This window comes from Euphorbia lathyris, chromosome 5 (assembly GCF_963576675.1).
Source record: "Euphorbia lathyris chromosome 5, ddEupLath1.1, whole genome shotgun sequence".
In the NCBI taxonomy this organism is placed as follows: Eukaryota; Viridiplantae; Streptophyta; class Magnoliopsida; order Malpighiales; family Euphorbiaceae; genus Euphorbia; species Euphorbia lathyris.
This window is the reverse complement of record NC_088914.1, coordinates 7,002,530-7,020,536: the sequence shown is the minus strand read 5'-3', so window position 1 is coordinate 7,020,536 and position 18,007 is coordinate 7,002,530. Positions and strand designations below refer to the sequence as shown.

Here is an 18,007-nt window from a genome sequence, read left to right as displayed (position 1 = left end):
AAATGCTCCATAAGAAAAATTGGCATCTTATGATTATATATTAATGTCGTCATGATACCTGGAAATGACATTGAATACGTGAACCAGATCAAAGCTTAGCTTAGCTCAAGTTTTGAAATGATAAAGATATGGGAAAAGCAACATATATTCTTGGAGCTAATATTTTGAGAGATCATTCAAAGAAATTGTTGAACTTATCTCAACAGACATACGTCAATAAAAGTCCTCGGTCGATTCAATATGAGAAATTTCAAGCTCATTGATACCCTAATGGCAAAGGATATAATCTTTAGCACTCACGTGTCCCAATACACAATAAGAGATCGAATATATAAAAAGTGTTCCTTATAATATTATTGTAGGCAGTCTGATGTATGTTATGTTGTGTACGAGACCCGATATTTATCACACCATTATGATGGTGAGTAGATATAAATCTAATCCTAGATAAGCATTTTGAAAAGATATGAAAAGGATATTAAGGTATATTAAGTCAGTGCAAATTACTTTCTGTGTTATCAAGGAAAAGATCTCTAACTGAGAGGATATGCAAATGTTGATTGGGGGCGACTTGGATGGGAGAAAATCCACTCTATACTACTTTTTCTTGCTAGGGAATGGTGCAATATCATGAAGTAGCAAAAAAGAAACTTATGTAGCTTTATCCACCATGGAACCAGAGTTTGTAGCATATTCGCATGCAGTTCTAGAGGTAATATGGCTGAATAGATTCATGACTAACTTGAATGTTGCTACCTCAAATGCTTATATAGTAATAACAGTGATAGTCACTCTGTTATTACGTTTACTAAAGATCATGTATTACATAGAAAATCAAAGGACATAAAGAGCATGTGTCATTTTGTTGAAGATTTAATTGAATGTAAAGAAGTTAGTATGAAGTATGTATCGACTCGTGACATTGTAGCAGATCCCCTTACTAAACCTGTCACCAGAGATGTTTATGTAAAATATTTTAGATCTCAGTGTTTATATCGGATCTAAACATACTTTTACTTCAATTAATGTTGAACATGATTATTCAATAAAATTTTGAGTTTTTCTAATACACGAGTGCGAATGTTTTTCTGTTATATAATTAAGCATGCTAAACAGAAAAGTAGCTCATCCGCACAAGTGTTTACTCTTAATTTGTCACATGATCACAAATGTAGGGATGATGCTATTTTGAACAAATTAAAAGCTTGTTAATCGAAGTTGCGTTGCTTGAGCCATGAAATTGATTTTATTAAAGAACAATATGATAAATATACATGCTACATGGCACATGTATATATAAAGATTACATGTAATCTGAATTGCAAGTTAAAGATAAACTAAAGCCTTTTATATTTATAGTCGGAAGTAGTCTCTAACTAGAGTGGACTATGGTTAGATGTTTAGGCTCATCAAAACTGATACATTCACATGGTGTTAATGAAAGGTATGCGCTTCTTTCAAAAGCAAAGGATAAAACACCATAATCCATGATTTTATATTATGTGTGTTTAGCGACCATGAGATGGAAAAGATACAATCTTAATATTTCCTTGTGTTAGACTCGTATCTTAAAATTATGGTTTTTCGAATTTCGTTTATCTTTGGAATCTTTAACTTATTATGAGAGTATAATCCAATGATTGGCTATCTTGGAATGATACTCTGAAGGGTCATGAGATAATTCAACCTGCGAAGGACCAACCAAATAAGTGAGTTAGATTATTGATAAGTCCTAACTTTACGTATTTTGTATGCATTTTCATGTTCATATTCATGCATTTAGCTTACCTTTATAAAGGTTTTGGAAATATTTCACTTGTTTGTTTATGATTTGAGCAGAAATAGGTTTGAAACAGACAAAAACTCAATATGAAAGAATATCAGCATAAAACGAGCAAAAGACATGCAAATAAGGAGCAAAAGAAGAGAAAAGCATCTGTCACGTTCGTGACCCATCTGTCACGTTCGTGACAGTGAGTTTTCCACCTTCCCAAGGACAAAAATTCCATGTCACATTTGTGACCATACTATCACGTTCGTAAAAGACACTTTTGCCAAACAAGGTTGATTTCCTCATGTCGCGAACGTGACACTGCTGTCTCATTCGTGACAAGCATTTATTCATCAAAAAGATATGATTCTTCATATGGGAAGCACATCCTTTTGCCTGAATCAATATTTCTCTTCGCCATTAGCCGCATCCGTTCATCATACCTTTATGGAGGGATGTCTTCCAAGGGACAAGAGTTTTCTACATCTATATAAAGAGAGTTCTACATCAATCACAAGAGATGTAATATGTACAGATATATAGAGATATATAGAAATACATAGTGATATAGATATATCTCAGAACCAGAGATTACAACTTTGAGTCTGAGATATTAAAGTATCTTATTTAGAGATTCCATCCATGCACCGAAAGAAGCGAGGTTGAGAGATAAGCTTTCTTGAAATGCAAGAAGAAGATACAAAAGAGAAGACGACCCCGAGGCTTGACAAACCTTACAAGGATAAGTAAAAGGATTAACAACTCCTATATTGTTCTTTGTTATAGTCTTTTTCCTGTATTCTTTACCTTCAATTTATGTTTAACATTATCAATACATTTATACTAGATATTAATCAATCAAATGCAAATTATTCTATGTTCGATATTTTATTCTTTATTGCTTTATGTCTATTCTAGGGAAATCCATATAAGCAAAACATTGGAATAGTTATCAGTTCATAAATCTAAAAGAGATTCAGTTTATGAAAAGGTAATCATACTGTAAAACTAAACTTGTTCATTTATTTATAAATCCTAATTCACTACGATAGGTCGAGGAGTTAGTATTATTAATCTAATTAAACTTAAGTTTCTTAATCCTAGATCGAGAGATTGGGTTAAGAGTAATTCTCTAGTATGACTGCAGAAGTTTGACAGTATTAATAATTGTTCATTCTGTTTAATTATTATCAACTTGTATCAGAGCTATGCATGAAACGAATCATAGGATTAGTTTAGATTAAAATATTTAAGTTAGATAAATTCAATCACCAAATTAATGATCCTCTATAAATCTCGAGAAAATGAATAAAGAAACAATATAAGTTAAGTATCAATTGTGTTCTATGTGAGATCGATATCTTTTATTACTACAAGCGAAACCGTGCACTTGCGGAATTCGCCTAACAATTATGGTGGAAGGAATATAGTAACATAGAAAGATTTCAATGTGTTCACATCTTGAAGTTTCGATGTTTACTGTTTAGCACTTATGCATTTGTGTGTAATTGTGAAACTATAAGTAGATATTGGCGAAGTTACAATGGATATAAAATGGAATCTAGGATATAACATACAACCTGTAACGATCCATGTTTAATTTAAAAAAAAAATCTACATATTTCGAACCAGTGTGTAGTATTGGGTTTGATACATGTCTATCGAGATGTTATATATCTCCAACGAGTGTATAGTGTTGGTCTCTTAGTTATGTGAGAATTAGTTCCAGAGGGGGGGGGGGGGGTTAATGGAACTATTTCGGATTTAAAAAATTTGCCACGTATAAAACATTTCTCACAGCACAGCAGCACAACTCAGAGTGCAAATGTTAAGGTTCAGAGGCAACTTTAGTTGATTACCAACTAAGATTGCTTCTGTCCTTGGTTCGGAAGATAACGATTGGGAATCTTCCGAACTTTGCACGTTTAAGATATAACTCTGATTAGTTATAATGGTTCCGAATTAACAGCATAGCAATTATAAGGAGTAAGAGCTAGAAAATGATACTCAGCAGATTTATCCTGGTTCGGCCTCCTGCCTACATCCAGTCCTCGGAATTTATCTTCCGAGCTTTAATCCACTAATGAGCTCTTTCTGGTAGAGCATAAACCCTTACAATAGTTGTTGAGCAATTACCGAGTACATTCCTCTATAATGATACACTCCGAACTATCTAACTCTGTTTGTTAAATACTGAACAAATAGAGCTTCCGAACTATTCTAAAAAATTGAAAGACCTAAAAGAAAATATTACACAAAAGAATATGAAAGTGTGTGTAAGCAGATCTTGCTTTGCTTTGCTTGGGTTTGCTTGGAACTTCAAGTAATGATCACTCAGAGTTTTTGTGCGTTGAAGATCAAGTTACAATGTTGCAAATGAGAGGCCTTTTATAGTTGACACTTGAGACAGGGTTGATTTCGAAATTCAAAATAACTATTGAGAGGGAAAACGTTCGACTGTCGTTTTCAGTACTCAGAGCCCAGTGCCAACAGCCAATGATCTTCTATCCTTTACTGTTGTCTTTGTCTATTGCGCTATGCTCCAGAGTTGGTCGGAGGCAGGCTTCTTGGTCTAGCCAAATCAGGTAAAGTTCTCAGGTTGACCAGGAGACAAGTCGTATGTTGGTTCTGAAACTTTCCTTATCTGGTATGGGCATTTTCAGTTGTGCATAAGTCAACTCTGTCTTGTCCAGCGTTGTTGATTTTGTCCAACGTGGCTTGATTCTTGTCTTCCAAAAATGATCTTATCTTTGAGATAACTGGAATGCTTCTGGATCCTTCTAAAAGATGGGCTCAAGCTTTGTGTCACAAGTCTTTGTGAAGTGGGACTGGATTTAAGCCTTCATTCTCAATTTCTTTGAACTAACACTTCAACAAACACATTAGTATAAATAAATCAACATTTTATTTTAATGTGTTATTAATTATGGAGATATTAATTTAATTTAATATTTTTGTCATAATCAAAATCAATGTGGAAATTGTGTTTCAACATATAGAACTAGAACTCTCGTTTGTATGTCGGTCACACGAACTATTTACGAGTATGAATGAGAATGAGGAAGAATATGTTCTGTCACATGCGAGTCGGATATGTAGAAAATTTTGCATGGATCAAATAGTTCGTCCGTAAGAGAAACGAGCAAATGTAGTTTATGAGGTGTTAATAGATTATTAGGTTAACCCTGGCTATCCAGCTAGGTAAGTATGACTATAATCCAAACTTTAAACATACTCTTAACCCATATGTACTCTTAATCGTATCAAAAAAAAAAAAAAGCAAAAATTACTCCAATCTCTCTCTTTACACGTTGCTCCCCTTTCTCTTTCTCAAACGTTTAGTCTTAGTTCGTAGATCATGGTGCCTTCTCCTGATTAATATTGATGTAGTTGATTCGTGACAGTAATACACGATCATGGTTTCGTTTTTCTATTGCAATCGACGGAAAAAAGTGCTACAAATGGTAATCCGAGATGTCATTTATATTTATATAATCCTGATAATAATAATAATAATAATATAAAATTTGAATTTTTTTATTTGAAAAAGTAAAATTTAGAACACTACTACTAATGCTATAGTAACGGTCACCAATGTAATGTAATTTATTCCATACTTTCAATATTAATCTATTCAGCAGGGCATATGCACAATAAAAACAAGGGTAAAGTTCAAATAAAACCTTTGTGGTTTCACTAATTTTCAGATAAAGGACTGTGGTTTACTTTTTGTCAAAACGAGGATGGAGATTTTTAACTTTAACAAAATAAGGACTTTTTCGATTGATACTATTAAAATCACCTTTGATGACTTCAAAAATGACATATTTTAAGAACTACTAATATTCTAAGCAACTTTAATTCTTCAACTTTTTTATTTTGAGATTGTTTAGATGATGTTTGGTAAAGAGAGAGAAAGTTAATGTTTAGAGAGAGAAAGTTCTAAAAAAGATGATTTTCGAAAATCGAAAATGTAGTTCCATGGAAAATATGATATTGAACAACTTTAATTCTTGAAAATTTTCATTTTCACGTCATTAAAGATGGTTTTAATAGCATTAATCCAAGTTTGAAACCTCAATCATTGTTTTTACAAAAAGTAAACCACAGTCCTTTATCTGAAAATTAGTGAAACCACAAGGGTTTTATTTGAACTTTACCCTAAAAACAACAAAGGAACTTCCAGACGTAAGATCCGTTGGATATGAGGAAACTTATAAAAGTCAAGAACAAGACAAAATCATAGACGCTCATCCTGAATCGCACAACTAGATGATAACAAAACCTGCCACGTGCATTATATAAGTACACGTGCTTGTGCTTTGCTTTTCACCTATATATATATTCATTAAATTTTGTTTTTTTATGGAGGGTAAGTTTAGCAACGATAGGAGTACAGAGGCAGAGACAATCATTCAAGATGGAAGAGTTGTTCAAGCTTCAGATTGCTTCTGGTATTTAGGATCTATTATTCAAACGGATGGAAAAGTAGAAGGATATTACTTATAGGATTAAATCTGGTTGGGCGAAGTGGAAGAGTGTTACAGGTTTCCTTTGTAACCCTGGCATGCCTAATAGATTGAAGAGAAAATTCTACCACACGGCAATCAGACCAACATTGTTATATGGTACACAGTGTTGGACAGTGAAACACTGTCACATTCATAAGATGTCGGTGGCGGAGATATGTATGTTGAGATGGATGTGGTCATACGAGAAAGGATAATAATTATGACAAAAGTAGGGGTTATATCTATTGAGAATAAAATGAGGGAAAACCGACTAAGATGGTTTGGCCATATAAGATGAAGAGCACTTGATGCGCTGGTTAAGAGGACTGAAGAGTGACAAATGGATGTAGTGGTGAGGGGTAGGGGAAGACCTAAGCAAACTTGGAGGAGGGTGATCGAGAGTGATATAAACTTGATTTCACGGTTTTATATGATGGTTCATGTTAGCCGACCCCGAATTATTTCGGGACTAAGGCTTTATTATTGTTGTTGTTGTTGTATAGTTCCTCTAATTTTTTGGTTCGAGTCTTGTCAGACACATTTTAGATGGATCTTTTCTCAATTAAAGCTTTATGCATACACAAAACTCGAGATCTAGTTTAAATACAGTTATGTGCATGTTATATTTTATAAAATTTAATTTTTATTCTCGTTTTCTTCATCAAAGTTTTGTTGTCTATTTCGGCTTTTAGCCGGAAGATTGTCTGATTTTTACTTTGTTTTGTTTTTTCTTTATTAAATAATTTTTTTTCATCTACTATTATAGATTTGATAGTTTCTTTTTATTTGTAGTTTTTTTCCTCTATTTATGGTTGGTTGTGGTATGTCCCTCTATATAGGTGATTGCCGTCTATTTCCCTAGCTATATGAGTGTATCATGTTTTCCTGCATGGTAAAACAGAAATGTTTTATTTATTATCGTATAGATCTGTCTCATTAAAGATCATAAAGTCATTCCCGGAAGAAAAAGATTATGAAGTCGGTTCTGAATGGTGTGTGTTTCTCGTTGTTGCGTCAAAACCAATTCCAAACACTGTCTATCATTGCTCAATCATGATATTGAAAGTGCAAATTCAAATTTCTATGATGAATTTCTAAATAATTGTTTAAATCAATATTTACTATTTTTTAGGGTAAATTACACCCATGGCAATTGAGCTTAACTAATTTTCACAGTATATTTCAAAATATAATATAAAAATCAATGAACCTTATATTTTGTTATACCCGTGGTCACTCAATGCTTCAAAATGAAAATATTTAAAAATTAAAGTTGTTTAGAACGATATTTAACATGAAACCACATTTTTTATTTTTTAAAATCACCATTTGAGCTTTTTCTCTCTAAAAATTTATTTTCTCTCTTAATCAAATAATATTTAAATAACCCTAAACGAAATTTTCAAGAATTAAAGTAACTTAGAATATTATTAATTCTTGAAATTTTTTATTTTGAGAATGTCAACGATCATTTTAAATATTGAGTGGCCACAAATGTAACAAAATATAAAATTCAGTGGTTTTTATGTTATATTTTGAAGTGCAATGACTATACTGTAAAAATTAGTAAAGTTGAGCAACTATGCATGCAATTTACCCATTTTTCTTAGGAATAAAACTATTTTTTAAAGAACAGTGATTCAAAATATATATAATTTAGTAATTGCTTAATACATTATTTGTCCCTAAACTTATCCAAAAAAAACTTGATTTGCTCTTTGAATTTTTAAAATGTTTCGATAGCCTTTTAACTTGCATAAAATATTTAGTTAGTCCCATAAATTTACATAAAATATAATCAATTAATCACTTAGTTATAAACATAAGTAAATTAAATGTGGAAGATGTGTTGCACGCGTCTTAAAAAAAATAAAATAATCAAGTCAGTGTATGCGATTCTAATATTACAGAAGATAAATTCTATAGTTAAACAAAGTAAACTTTTTTTAATATGTTTTAATCTATTTTTTTTGAAGTATATAATACATCTTCTATATGTAATTTAATTTTTTTTAATCGAATGACTAATTGAAAATATTTTATACAAATTAAGGATGTTATTGTGACACTCTGAAAGTTTAGAGGCTAATCAGCTTGTTAACTAAGTGTAAAGCCTTTAGTAATTTAATATTGGGATTTAATAAGTGTGAATAGTAAAATCAACACTTTATCACATGTCAGAAACAGACATCAAATCTGACATATGATATTTATAATAATGGTTTTTCTTGGAAGAATATTTATACTAATCTTAATAATTGAATTATCAGATTCTATATTAGTATTATTTTTTTACAAGAATGTTTTAATCATCGATTAATTTAAGTAAAAAATATCTTTGAATATATAGTCTGAATAGACATTACTATTATTTTGAAAAAAAAAAAATTACTTTTAAAGTGGATATAAATTTCTTTCAATAAATAATAGCCAAAAGCTAAAACTTGTGGTTATGGTTGTTGTGATTAATCACTCTGAATTTAGTGCTTCTAAACTTTCTTTTTTTAAATATAAAAGTCTTTATTGTTATTATTAGTCAAGAATAATTTTTACTTCTTCAAAAAAAAAAAAAATTACTTAAAAAAATATTATTTTGCAATGTCTCACTATGTCCTTAAACTTAATTATTTCGTATCACAAACTCTCCGAACTTGTCTATAAAAGTAGATTAGCTCCCTCAACTTTAAAAGTGTTTCACGAATTTTCTAAACTTGTTCATTATGTAACTATTAAATACAAAAAAATCATAATACTAACTTCCAATCTGCATGCACTCCATCTCTCAAACCTGCAAAATAGGTTGAAAGGTAGGAGAAAAGAAAAAATTACCTCTCGAATAGATAAAGATGTATTTTTAAAATTTATGTTTTATAGGTTTTATATTTAGTTATTTCTGGTTAGACACTTATCAAGTTTAGGGAGCTAATTTATTTTTATGGACAAGTTCAAGAAGTTCTTGATACAAAACTATCAAATTCAAAGAGCTGGTGGTAGAGCTGTAAATGAGTCAAGCCGCTCATGAGCGGTTCGGTGGTCGGTTCGATAAAAACTCGGCTCAACTCGGTTCGATTTGTAAATGAGCCGTTCCTGAGCACGATTTACTGGCTCGGTTCGTAAACGAGCCGAGCTTGAGCAGGCCAAAACTCGGCTCGAAAGCTCTCGAGCAAATTCGATTAGAACATTTATGAACAAATTTTAGTTTTGTAGAAACCTATATAGTTTTGTGTTAGTTCACAAATATCTAAACTTAATATTATTTCATTTGCTATTAGATGAGTTCGTTCACAAACATAATAAATGAGTAATAGACGAACTATTTGTAAGCATCTTGTTTATTTATTCACGAACTTCGCTTATGAGCTTGTTTATGTACACAATTAAAGAGTTATTTGCGAGCAAACTTCACAAATAGAATTAATAATTTACTTACAAACAATTCATGGTTAGATAATTTTCTTAATGAACCAAGTCCAAAGAGGATTTTGGACTCGAAACAAGCTCGAAACTCGGCTCGAGTTCATTGAGCAAGCCAAACCTCAGCTCAGACTCGAGCTCGTTAATTTTATAGCAAGCTCGGTTCGAATTCGAGTTCATTAGTTTTATAGCGAACCCTAGTTGGTGGAACAATTATAAACTTTAAAAAATCAATCTATTTTTTATAGATAAGTTCAGGTAGGTAGCTGGTAATATATTAGGAATTTTTTTTAAGGAATTGATTAGACCTGGCAATTGTCGTGTTCGAGTCGTGTTCGTGTCGTGTCATTTCGGGTTCGTGTCAAAAAGAGTAAACTCAAATCCAACCCAAAAACTTTCGTGTCAAAGTCGTGTTAACCTATTCGGGTTAGTGTCGATTTCGTGTCGTGTTTTCGGGTTACATGTAATTTTGTTATGCATATATATTAATAATAACTCTTAAAAATATAAGAAGATATGGTACTGTTTTTAAATATTTTATGTCATTTTTATATTAGTATGTTAACAATAATTATCGAAAAGTTCGATAATATCATGTTAGAGGGTCATGTAATGTGTTTATAACCATTTAAGAAATTCAAATCAATATTTGCAATTAATAATTATAATTTTATTATCTTTATTAATAAAATAACATAAAAAACACGAGAGAATATAACAATAATTTTTAATATCCGTGTCATTTCGTGTCGTTTTCGGGTTCACATATCAACACTAACCCAACCCAAAAATTAGCGTGTCAATTTCGTGTCAACCCAAAAATGACCCATTACCTATTAAGCTCAACACTAACACTAAAAATCCGTGTCGTGTTCGTGTCGTGTAATCGGATCGTGTGTCATTTTGCCACCTCTAGAATTGATATGCAAGTGATACAGAAGATATGAATAAAATTAATATTTAGATTTTTTTAGTAGGAAAAAGTTTAGGTAAGGGTAGGTCTACCCACTCCCAAGGTCAGAGCAAACCACAGACATCGATGAGGGTTATAGTGGAATTTACAGATCACCTACTAATGAGGACTAAATTTTGATGGAGTGGGAAATCGAACCTCAAACCTACTCAAACCTAATATTTAGATTTTTTTTTAATAATATCTGCAAACATTAGACTTTCAATTAAATCATAATTTATAATGTTGAAAAAGTTTTGGTTGAGAATAATAAAGATATATTTGTATATATCTGTAAAATTGAATAAATTTATGCTCCACAAAACCAACAACTACTTCCCAACCCCTTCCTTAATGCCCTTTATTACATCTTCAACCACCTTTTTAATTGCCCATTATTCACTTATTTACTTCTTCTTTTTTCTTTTATTTTTGTAGATACTTGTTTCCTTTATTGCTTATTACAATATGACTTTTTCACACCTACAGAGTTAATTTCATAGATTGTGGACCCTTATTCTTCACAATTCATTTATTTAAAAATTAATAATAATATTATGATATTTATTAAAACAAATACAGTATGATTTCTAATTAAAATTCTCTCAAGTATCCTATTTTTATAGAAATTTTTATCTCATTTGGAAATAATATCTATAACTAATTTTATAAGAAAATTAGCTATTCTTACCAAAAAAAAAAAATTAGCTATATTTACCAATGACCGTGTTAAATAATAAACAACAACAACTGAATCAAATAAATCTTAAGTTCTAAATATATTATCGTAAGAAATTCATAAATAAAAACTTAGTTCGTTCCAAAAAATAACTCAAAATGAGAAATTTTCCCACATATAAATCATATAACTCTTTTAATTAACCAATATAGTCTCGTAACACTAAATCATTTGAAGCATGAAATAAACATCAAAGTACTTAATATTTCATATAATTCACTGATATTACGTAAATAAAGACCCAAATCATTTTAGAAGATAATTGTCTCTTGTATATAAGTCATGTTAATTACATATATAATCCTTGAACTTTGTATTTATTTTCATTATGATCCTTAAACTTCTAAACCAAATATCATGACCTTTGGACGTTACACTTAACTAATGGGTAAATTACACCCATGACTACTGAACTTTATTTATTTTAACATTATAGTCATTGAACTTCAATTCTTGACAGTATAGTCACCGAATTTTACACCTTTATAACATCGGTGGCAAATCAACTTTAACTAACTCCTCAAAATGGCCGTTAACGACCTCAAAATGAAAATATTCAAAAATTAAAGTTGTTCATAACTACATTTACCATGAAACTATATTTTTTATTTTCTAAAATCACATTTTTTGGAGTTTTCTTTCTCTAAAAAATCACTATCTCTCCTAACCAAACAACACATAAATGACATCAAAAAGAAAATTTTCAAAATTAAAGTTCCTTAAAATATCATTAATTTTTTATTTTTATTTTATTTTGAGACCGTCAATGATCGTTTTGAGACGTTGAGTGGCCACCATTGTTAAAAAGTGTAAAATTCAGTAGTCATAACGTTAAGAATGGAAGTTCAATGCCCACAATGTTAAAATGGATAGTGGCCATGGGTGTAATTTACCCCATTTTATACTACATTAGAGGGCATGAATGTAATTTAGCCAAGTATTCTTCTTTTTTCCTGAATTTAGCCAAGTATTCATAACATAACTTCCTAATTAGCTGAGATTTTTAACAGCAATACTGCCAAAAAATAATAATAAAAACAAATTAAAATATAAGAAAATACAAATTTAAAAAGGTAACTTACACCCATGGCCACTAAACTTTACCCACGTAACATTGTGGCTACTGAACTTTTCAATTTTTAATGGTATGACTACTGAACTTTACACTATTTAACATTAGTGGCTACTCAACTTTAGCTAATTCTTCAAAATGATCATTAACGACCTCAAAATGAAAAGATTCAAGAATTAAAGTTGTTCAGAACGACATTTACCATGAAACCATATTTTTTTATTTTCCAAAATCACATTTTTTGAAACTTTCTCTATCTAAAAATTCATTTTCTCTCCTAACCAAACAACATATAAATGATCTCAAAACGAAAATTTCAAAAATTAAAATTCCTTAGAATATAATTAAATTTTTGAATTTTTTATTTTGAGACCGTCAACAATCGTTTTGAGGCGTTGAATGGTCACTGGTGTTAAAAAAAATGTAAAATTAAGTGATTATACTATTAAGAATTGAAGTTTAGTGGCCACAATGTTAAAATATATAAAGTTCAGTGGCTAATTTACTCCATATTATATTATATTCGAGGGCATGAATGTAATTTAGCCAAGTATTCTTCTTTTTTCCTGAATTTACCCAAGTATTCATAACATAACTTCCTAATTAGCTGAGATTTTTAACAACAACACTGCCAAAAAATAATAATAATAATAACTAATTAAAATATAAGAAAATACAAATTTAAAAATGAGGGCCACAGCTGAAATTTACCATAATTGTGAATTTATTTAACAGAAAACACAATTCCCCAAATTCCTACTTTAATAAGCAAAGTTCAGAAACCCCAAAAAGCCATTAATTCCATTCCACCCACCTTTTCACACCTTCCACCCCCCATTTCTTCTCCATCGCTCTCCGATCTTCAGATCAAACAAAAATCAACAAAAACAGAACAGAGATCGAAGATCAAAGATCAAAAAAATGAGTACTCAGTTTCAATCCGTGCTATTTCTCGCAATAACATGTTTATTGTGTTTGAATCTTAGTGTGGAAGGACAAAGCGCGGTGCCGGCGGAGTGTTCGTCGCAAATCCAGAAAGTGATGCCGTGTTTGACATATGCGACCGGAAAAGCAGCTGCTCCGACGCCGGATTGTTGTAAATCGGTGAAGGAAATAAAGGAAAGTGAGCCGAAATGTTTGTGTATGATAATGCAACAAACGCATAATGGAAGTGCTGAGATTAAGAGTTTGGGGATTCAGGAGGATAAGTTGCTGCAACTTCCTTCTGCTTGCAAGTTTCAGAATGCTAGTATCAGTTTTTGCATCAGTAAGTGATTTCTCTCTCTCTGAGATTTTAATTTCTGATTTGATAATATTATAATCGATTAATTTCATAAACTGATATAAAAGTTCTTCTAACTTTGTTGGATGATACTTTTAACTTTTTAGAGAGAAATCGAATATTTAAAGAGAATCGAAAATAATGATTTTGAGAAAACGAAAACTTAACAATTTTTTTTAGTTTTTGAAATCTGTAAACTATCAAACAAAAATGTTTTTAGTTTTGTTAACAGCTAGAAATTCTTTTTTTCAAAAAAAAAGAAAAATTATGATAGACATCTGTATGCATATCATGAAGCTATATAAATTAAGGGGTGTTTGGTTGCTAAGTTCCGTTTGTATTTTTATTCCAAAAAGAAGAGTTTTAGGTGATTTCCAAAAGAAGAGTTTTAGGTGATTTGTCAGCTGGTTCTCTGTTTCTATTTTCACTTTAAAATAGAGAGTTTTAGGTGATTGGTTAGATAGTTACTAATTGTCTTTTACACCTAAAAATTAGTCTTTTACGAAAACGGTAATCTTGGCAAACAGCAAACCGGTAAACATTAGATAAAACAAATGGACTCTAATATTGTTCAGAACAATATTTACTACTCCCTCCATTCCATTATATACATCATTCTAGCAAATTAGCTTTTTTCCTAAATATAAGTCATTCTACGATTCCAAGAACTTTTAATTAGTTTTTTGGTTCAAATATTAAATTTTAAATTTTCTGTATATACATGTATTTTTTAATATTTCAATGTTTATTCCCCAACAGTGACATGAGAGAGAATTTTTTTTTAGTTAACCAATGTATTTCTTAATTTGTGTGAAATACCCTAGAATGACTTGTATAATGGAATTGAGAGAGTATTAAAATTTATTTTTTATTATCGAAAAGTATAATTTTCGGAGCTTTGTTTCTAAAAATCCACTTCTCACTAAAAATCCATTTTATCTCCTAATCAAACAATATTAAATGATTTTAAAATGGAAATTTCTGAGAATTAAAATTGTTTATAATATCATTAATTTTTAGAAAATTTTATTTGGAAGATGTTAACGATCATTTTGAGATATTGATTGAAGTTTAATAGTTACACGGTATAACAAAGTGTAAAGTTCAACTGCTATTTCTGTGAAAATTGGTAATATTCAGTGGCTATGATTGTAATTTACTCCTTTTATAAAGCTCATAATTTTTTTTTGACTGAAAAAAATAATTAGTGAGAATATAAAGCTCATAAAGCTCATAATTTTAGAAAACAGGAAAGTAGGGTGTTTTTTTATACGAGGTTTTGAAATTAAATTACTATAATATTAGTGAGAATATAATATTAGTAAAAATCAAATTGAATGTTCTTAGATAGTATAATTTAGTCAATTGGAAAATGACTGATGTAAAAACATACACTAAAATGTTATTGGTAAAGCCGAATGAATCGGAACGATTATAAATTTTCTCTATTTATTTGTGGAATATATTCTCAAACTTGACTTTTTACCAAAAGAAAACTAAAAAACTGAAGTCGGCGGAATTAATATTTATTGAATCAAAGGAAAAAAAATAACATATTTACATACCCATTTGATGGTTGCATACAATTTAGGGCGGTTTAGTTTACTCTTGTTTGTCGGGCTTAATAGACATCCAACTTTCTAAACTTATAACTTTTTTTTCACCAGACCCTCTCAACTTAAGGGACAACCTCTCAACCCCTCAACTTTTCAAAAACATCACATACAACTCCTTACACCCCTATGTTCGGTCAAAATATTGACCCGTGTAGAAAACGTGTTTGACTGTTGACCACACCAATGCCACGTGTCATTTTTTTTATTAAATTTTTCCAAGTGATTATTGTATGCGAGGTGTTGTCGCTGTTTGTCGTCGCAGCCTTATCGAGGTGCTGAGGTTGGCGGTAGTGGTCGTCGAGGTGAAATCACTTGGAAAAATTTAATAAAAAAGTGACACGTGGCATTGGTGTGGTCAACAGTCAAGCGCGTTTTCTACACGGGTCAATATTTTGACCAAACATATGGATGTAAGGGGTTGTATGTGATGTTTTTAGAGAGTTGAGGGGGCCGGGTGAAAAAAAGTTACAAGTTTAGGGGGTTGGGTGTCTATTAAGCCCTTGTTTGTCTGTTAGAAAAAACTTTTTTTCCAAAAATAGGATTCCTTCTTTCTATAAAAATTTACTTCCTATGGGGTGTTTAGTAGCTTATTTTCATGCTCTTATTTACTTTTTCACTTCAAAAATAAGAGTTTTATTTGGTTAGTGACCTCTTTTCGTCTTTTACTCCTAAAAAATAGTTTTTTACAAAAGCAGAGAATTCTTGCTTTTTTGAAAAGTAGTTTTTTCCAACAGCAAACAGTAGGTAAAACATACAAGTCCTATGTATAAAATGCAAATAGAAGATCTGTAACCCAACATTTAAAACTCTTCCGCACGAGAAAGAAATGGAGAAAACAAACATCCATTTAGCTAAAGCTCACTTGATACCATTTGTGTCACAACCTTGTCCAATACGATATAAATATTGTACGTTTTGGTTTAAATTTCACTTTGAGTCTCATATTTTTATACATATCTATAAGTATAGAAAACACATTTTAATAATATAGCCGATTACTCCTCAATTTTTAATGTAAAATGTAGTTCATCTCGGCCGCATCAATATCCTATACCCTTCTATTTCTATGCTCCTCTTGCACACAGGTTATTTCAACCTCCTCACTTCTCCCGACATTGTGCTTCCGTCGGTAGACAGTCCTAAATTCGTCAGATCCGTCAGAAATCTTTGCTCCTCCGTGAGTAACTTTGGCTTTATACCACTTGTAACACCTTTCTCCCCTTCAAAATATGTTCATTACAACAATTGGCTCTTCAATTTTATGTGTCATCTTGAATTTTTCTAAAATAGCAAATTTAAAGATCATAATTGTATCTCCTGCTAGTTTATTCTTGGGAAAATTAACGTTGTAAGCCAAGTTAGAAAGTCAATTCTACCCTTTAACTATAACGGATCCAGGAGTGCTTGTGGTAGTTTCGTGATTTTTGGGTGCTAATTGATGTTTTTTGGGTGTCTTTACATAAAAATAATTAAAGCTTCGTTCATGATTTTCATAGAATTTTTGGCGTTTTCCAGCAAACAGTGGATGCTTAAGCCCCTTCTGCTCCCTCTGGACCCGTCCCTGCCCTTTAATATCATTTTAACTAGTTGATGATACAATTCTTATGCAAATTCTATTTTTGAATGAAATGAACAGAGGAGCTTGGGCTAGCTCCAAACTCTCCAGATGCTGCAATTTTCACAAGTAATGCATCAACAACTCCTACAGCACCAGCAAGAACAGGTACCGGAACCGGAACAGCTGCACCAGAGAAAACTGATAACAATGGAATCAAACAAAAACCTCTCTACTTCCCTACTTTCGTAGCCATTGCTTTCGCTGTTTTTATCTCCACATTCTGTGCTTGATCTTTTGCTACCTTCATGCTCTAATAAGGCGGATGAAGATGGCGACGACGACGAAAATGGAAAAAGGCGAAAAAACTAGTTCTTAAGCTTCCATTTTCCTTTACATTGTTGCTTTCTTGACTTACCTTGAATTTTCTTCTAAGAGTTCTATGCATTTTGTTGTAATCTTGATGACTTTGAGACTTGTTTTGTGGTGTACTTTTGTGTTATCTAAAGTTATTTTCTATAATTCTGTCGGATTAGAGAGTATGAGGGTGCAATTTCAACATCTCTAGACCCGGTTTTATCTTTTTCGGTGAGGGGAGCAAGTCGACTATTGAGCATATAGCTCGGTTTTTGGTCCGGTGGTCCAAACACGATTATGTTTGTTAACTTGTTGACTACATTGGCCTGGTTTGTCGGAGATGAACCCCTCCGGCATAAACTTTTCGTCATTATAGACTGAACTCGTGTGTGTTTGAACTCGTTTGGGGTTAAAGAGAGTTTTCTCCATCCTAAGTAGCGAGAGAAGGTGGGGGAGTGGAAATTTTTTATGGTTTTTTTTATTGAGTTTCTTTTCAACGGAAAATGTGGATCTGTTGTGTGGAAAGTGTGTTATGACCCGTGGCCGCTTGCCAGATAGGGACGAGCGGCTCATTCGTTGTGGGTAAATGAGAATGTAAACTAGATTTTTGAGGGCCGGAGGTGCAATAGATTTTGTACACCCCTCCCCCTCTGCCACTAAATCAAGGTCATTGATTCTGACGCAACGTTAATCAACGTTAATCATAAGAACATGTTACAAATAGTTGATTTGTGCACG

The 18,007-nt window shown here is 31.5% G+C and overlaps 1 protein-coding gene across 1 annotated transcript; it reads left to right on the top strand.

Annotated features, from left to right (window-relative positions):
• Positions 1 to 13,213: 13,213 nt before the first annotated feature.
• Positions 13,214 to 17,434, top strand: LOC136229446 (non-specific lipid transfer protein GPI-anchored 1). The gene is made up of 2 exons (XM_066018241.1): positions 13,214 to 13,726; positions 16,994 to 17,434. Exons 1-2 carry the CDS (start codon positions 13,381 to 13,383, stop codon positions 17,203 to 17,205), a joined length of 558 nt encoding a protein of 185 aa, XP_065874313.1. The 5' UTR covers positions 13,214 to 13,380; the 3' UTR covers positions 17,206 to 17,434.
• The last annotated feature ends 573 nt before the right edge of the window (positions 17,435 to 18,007 follow it).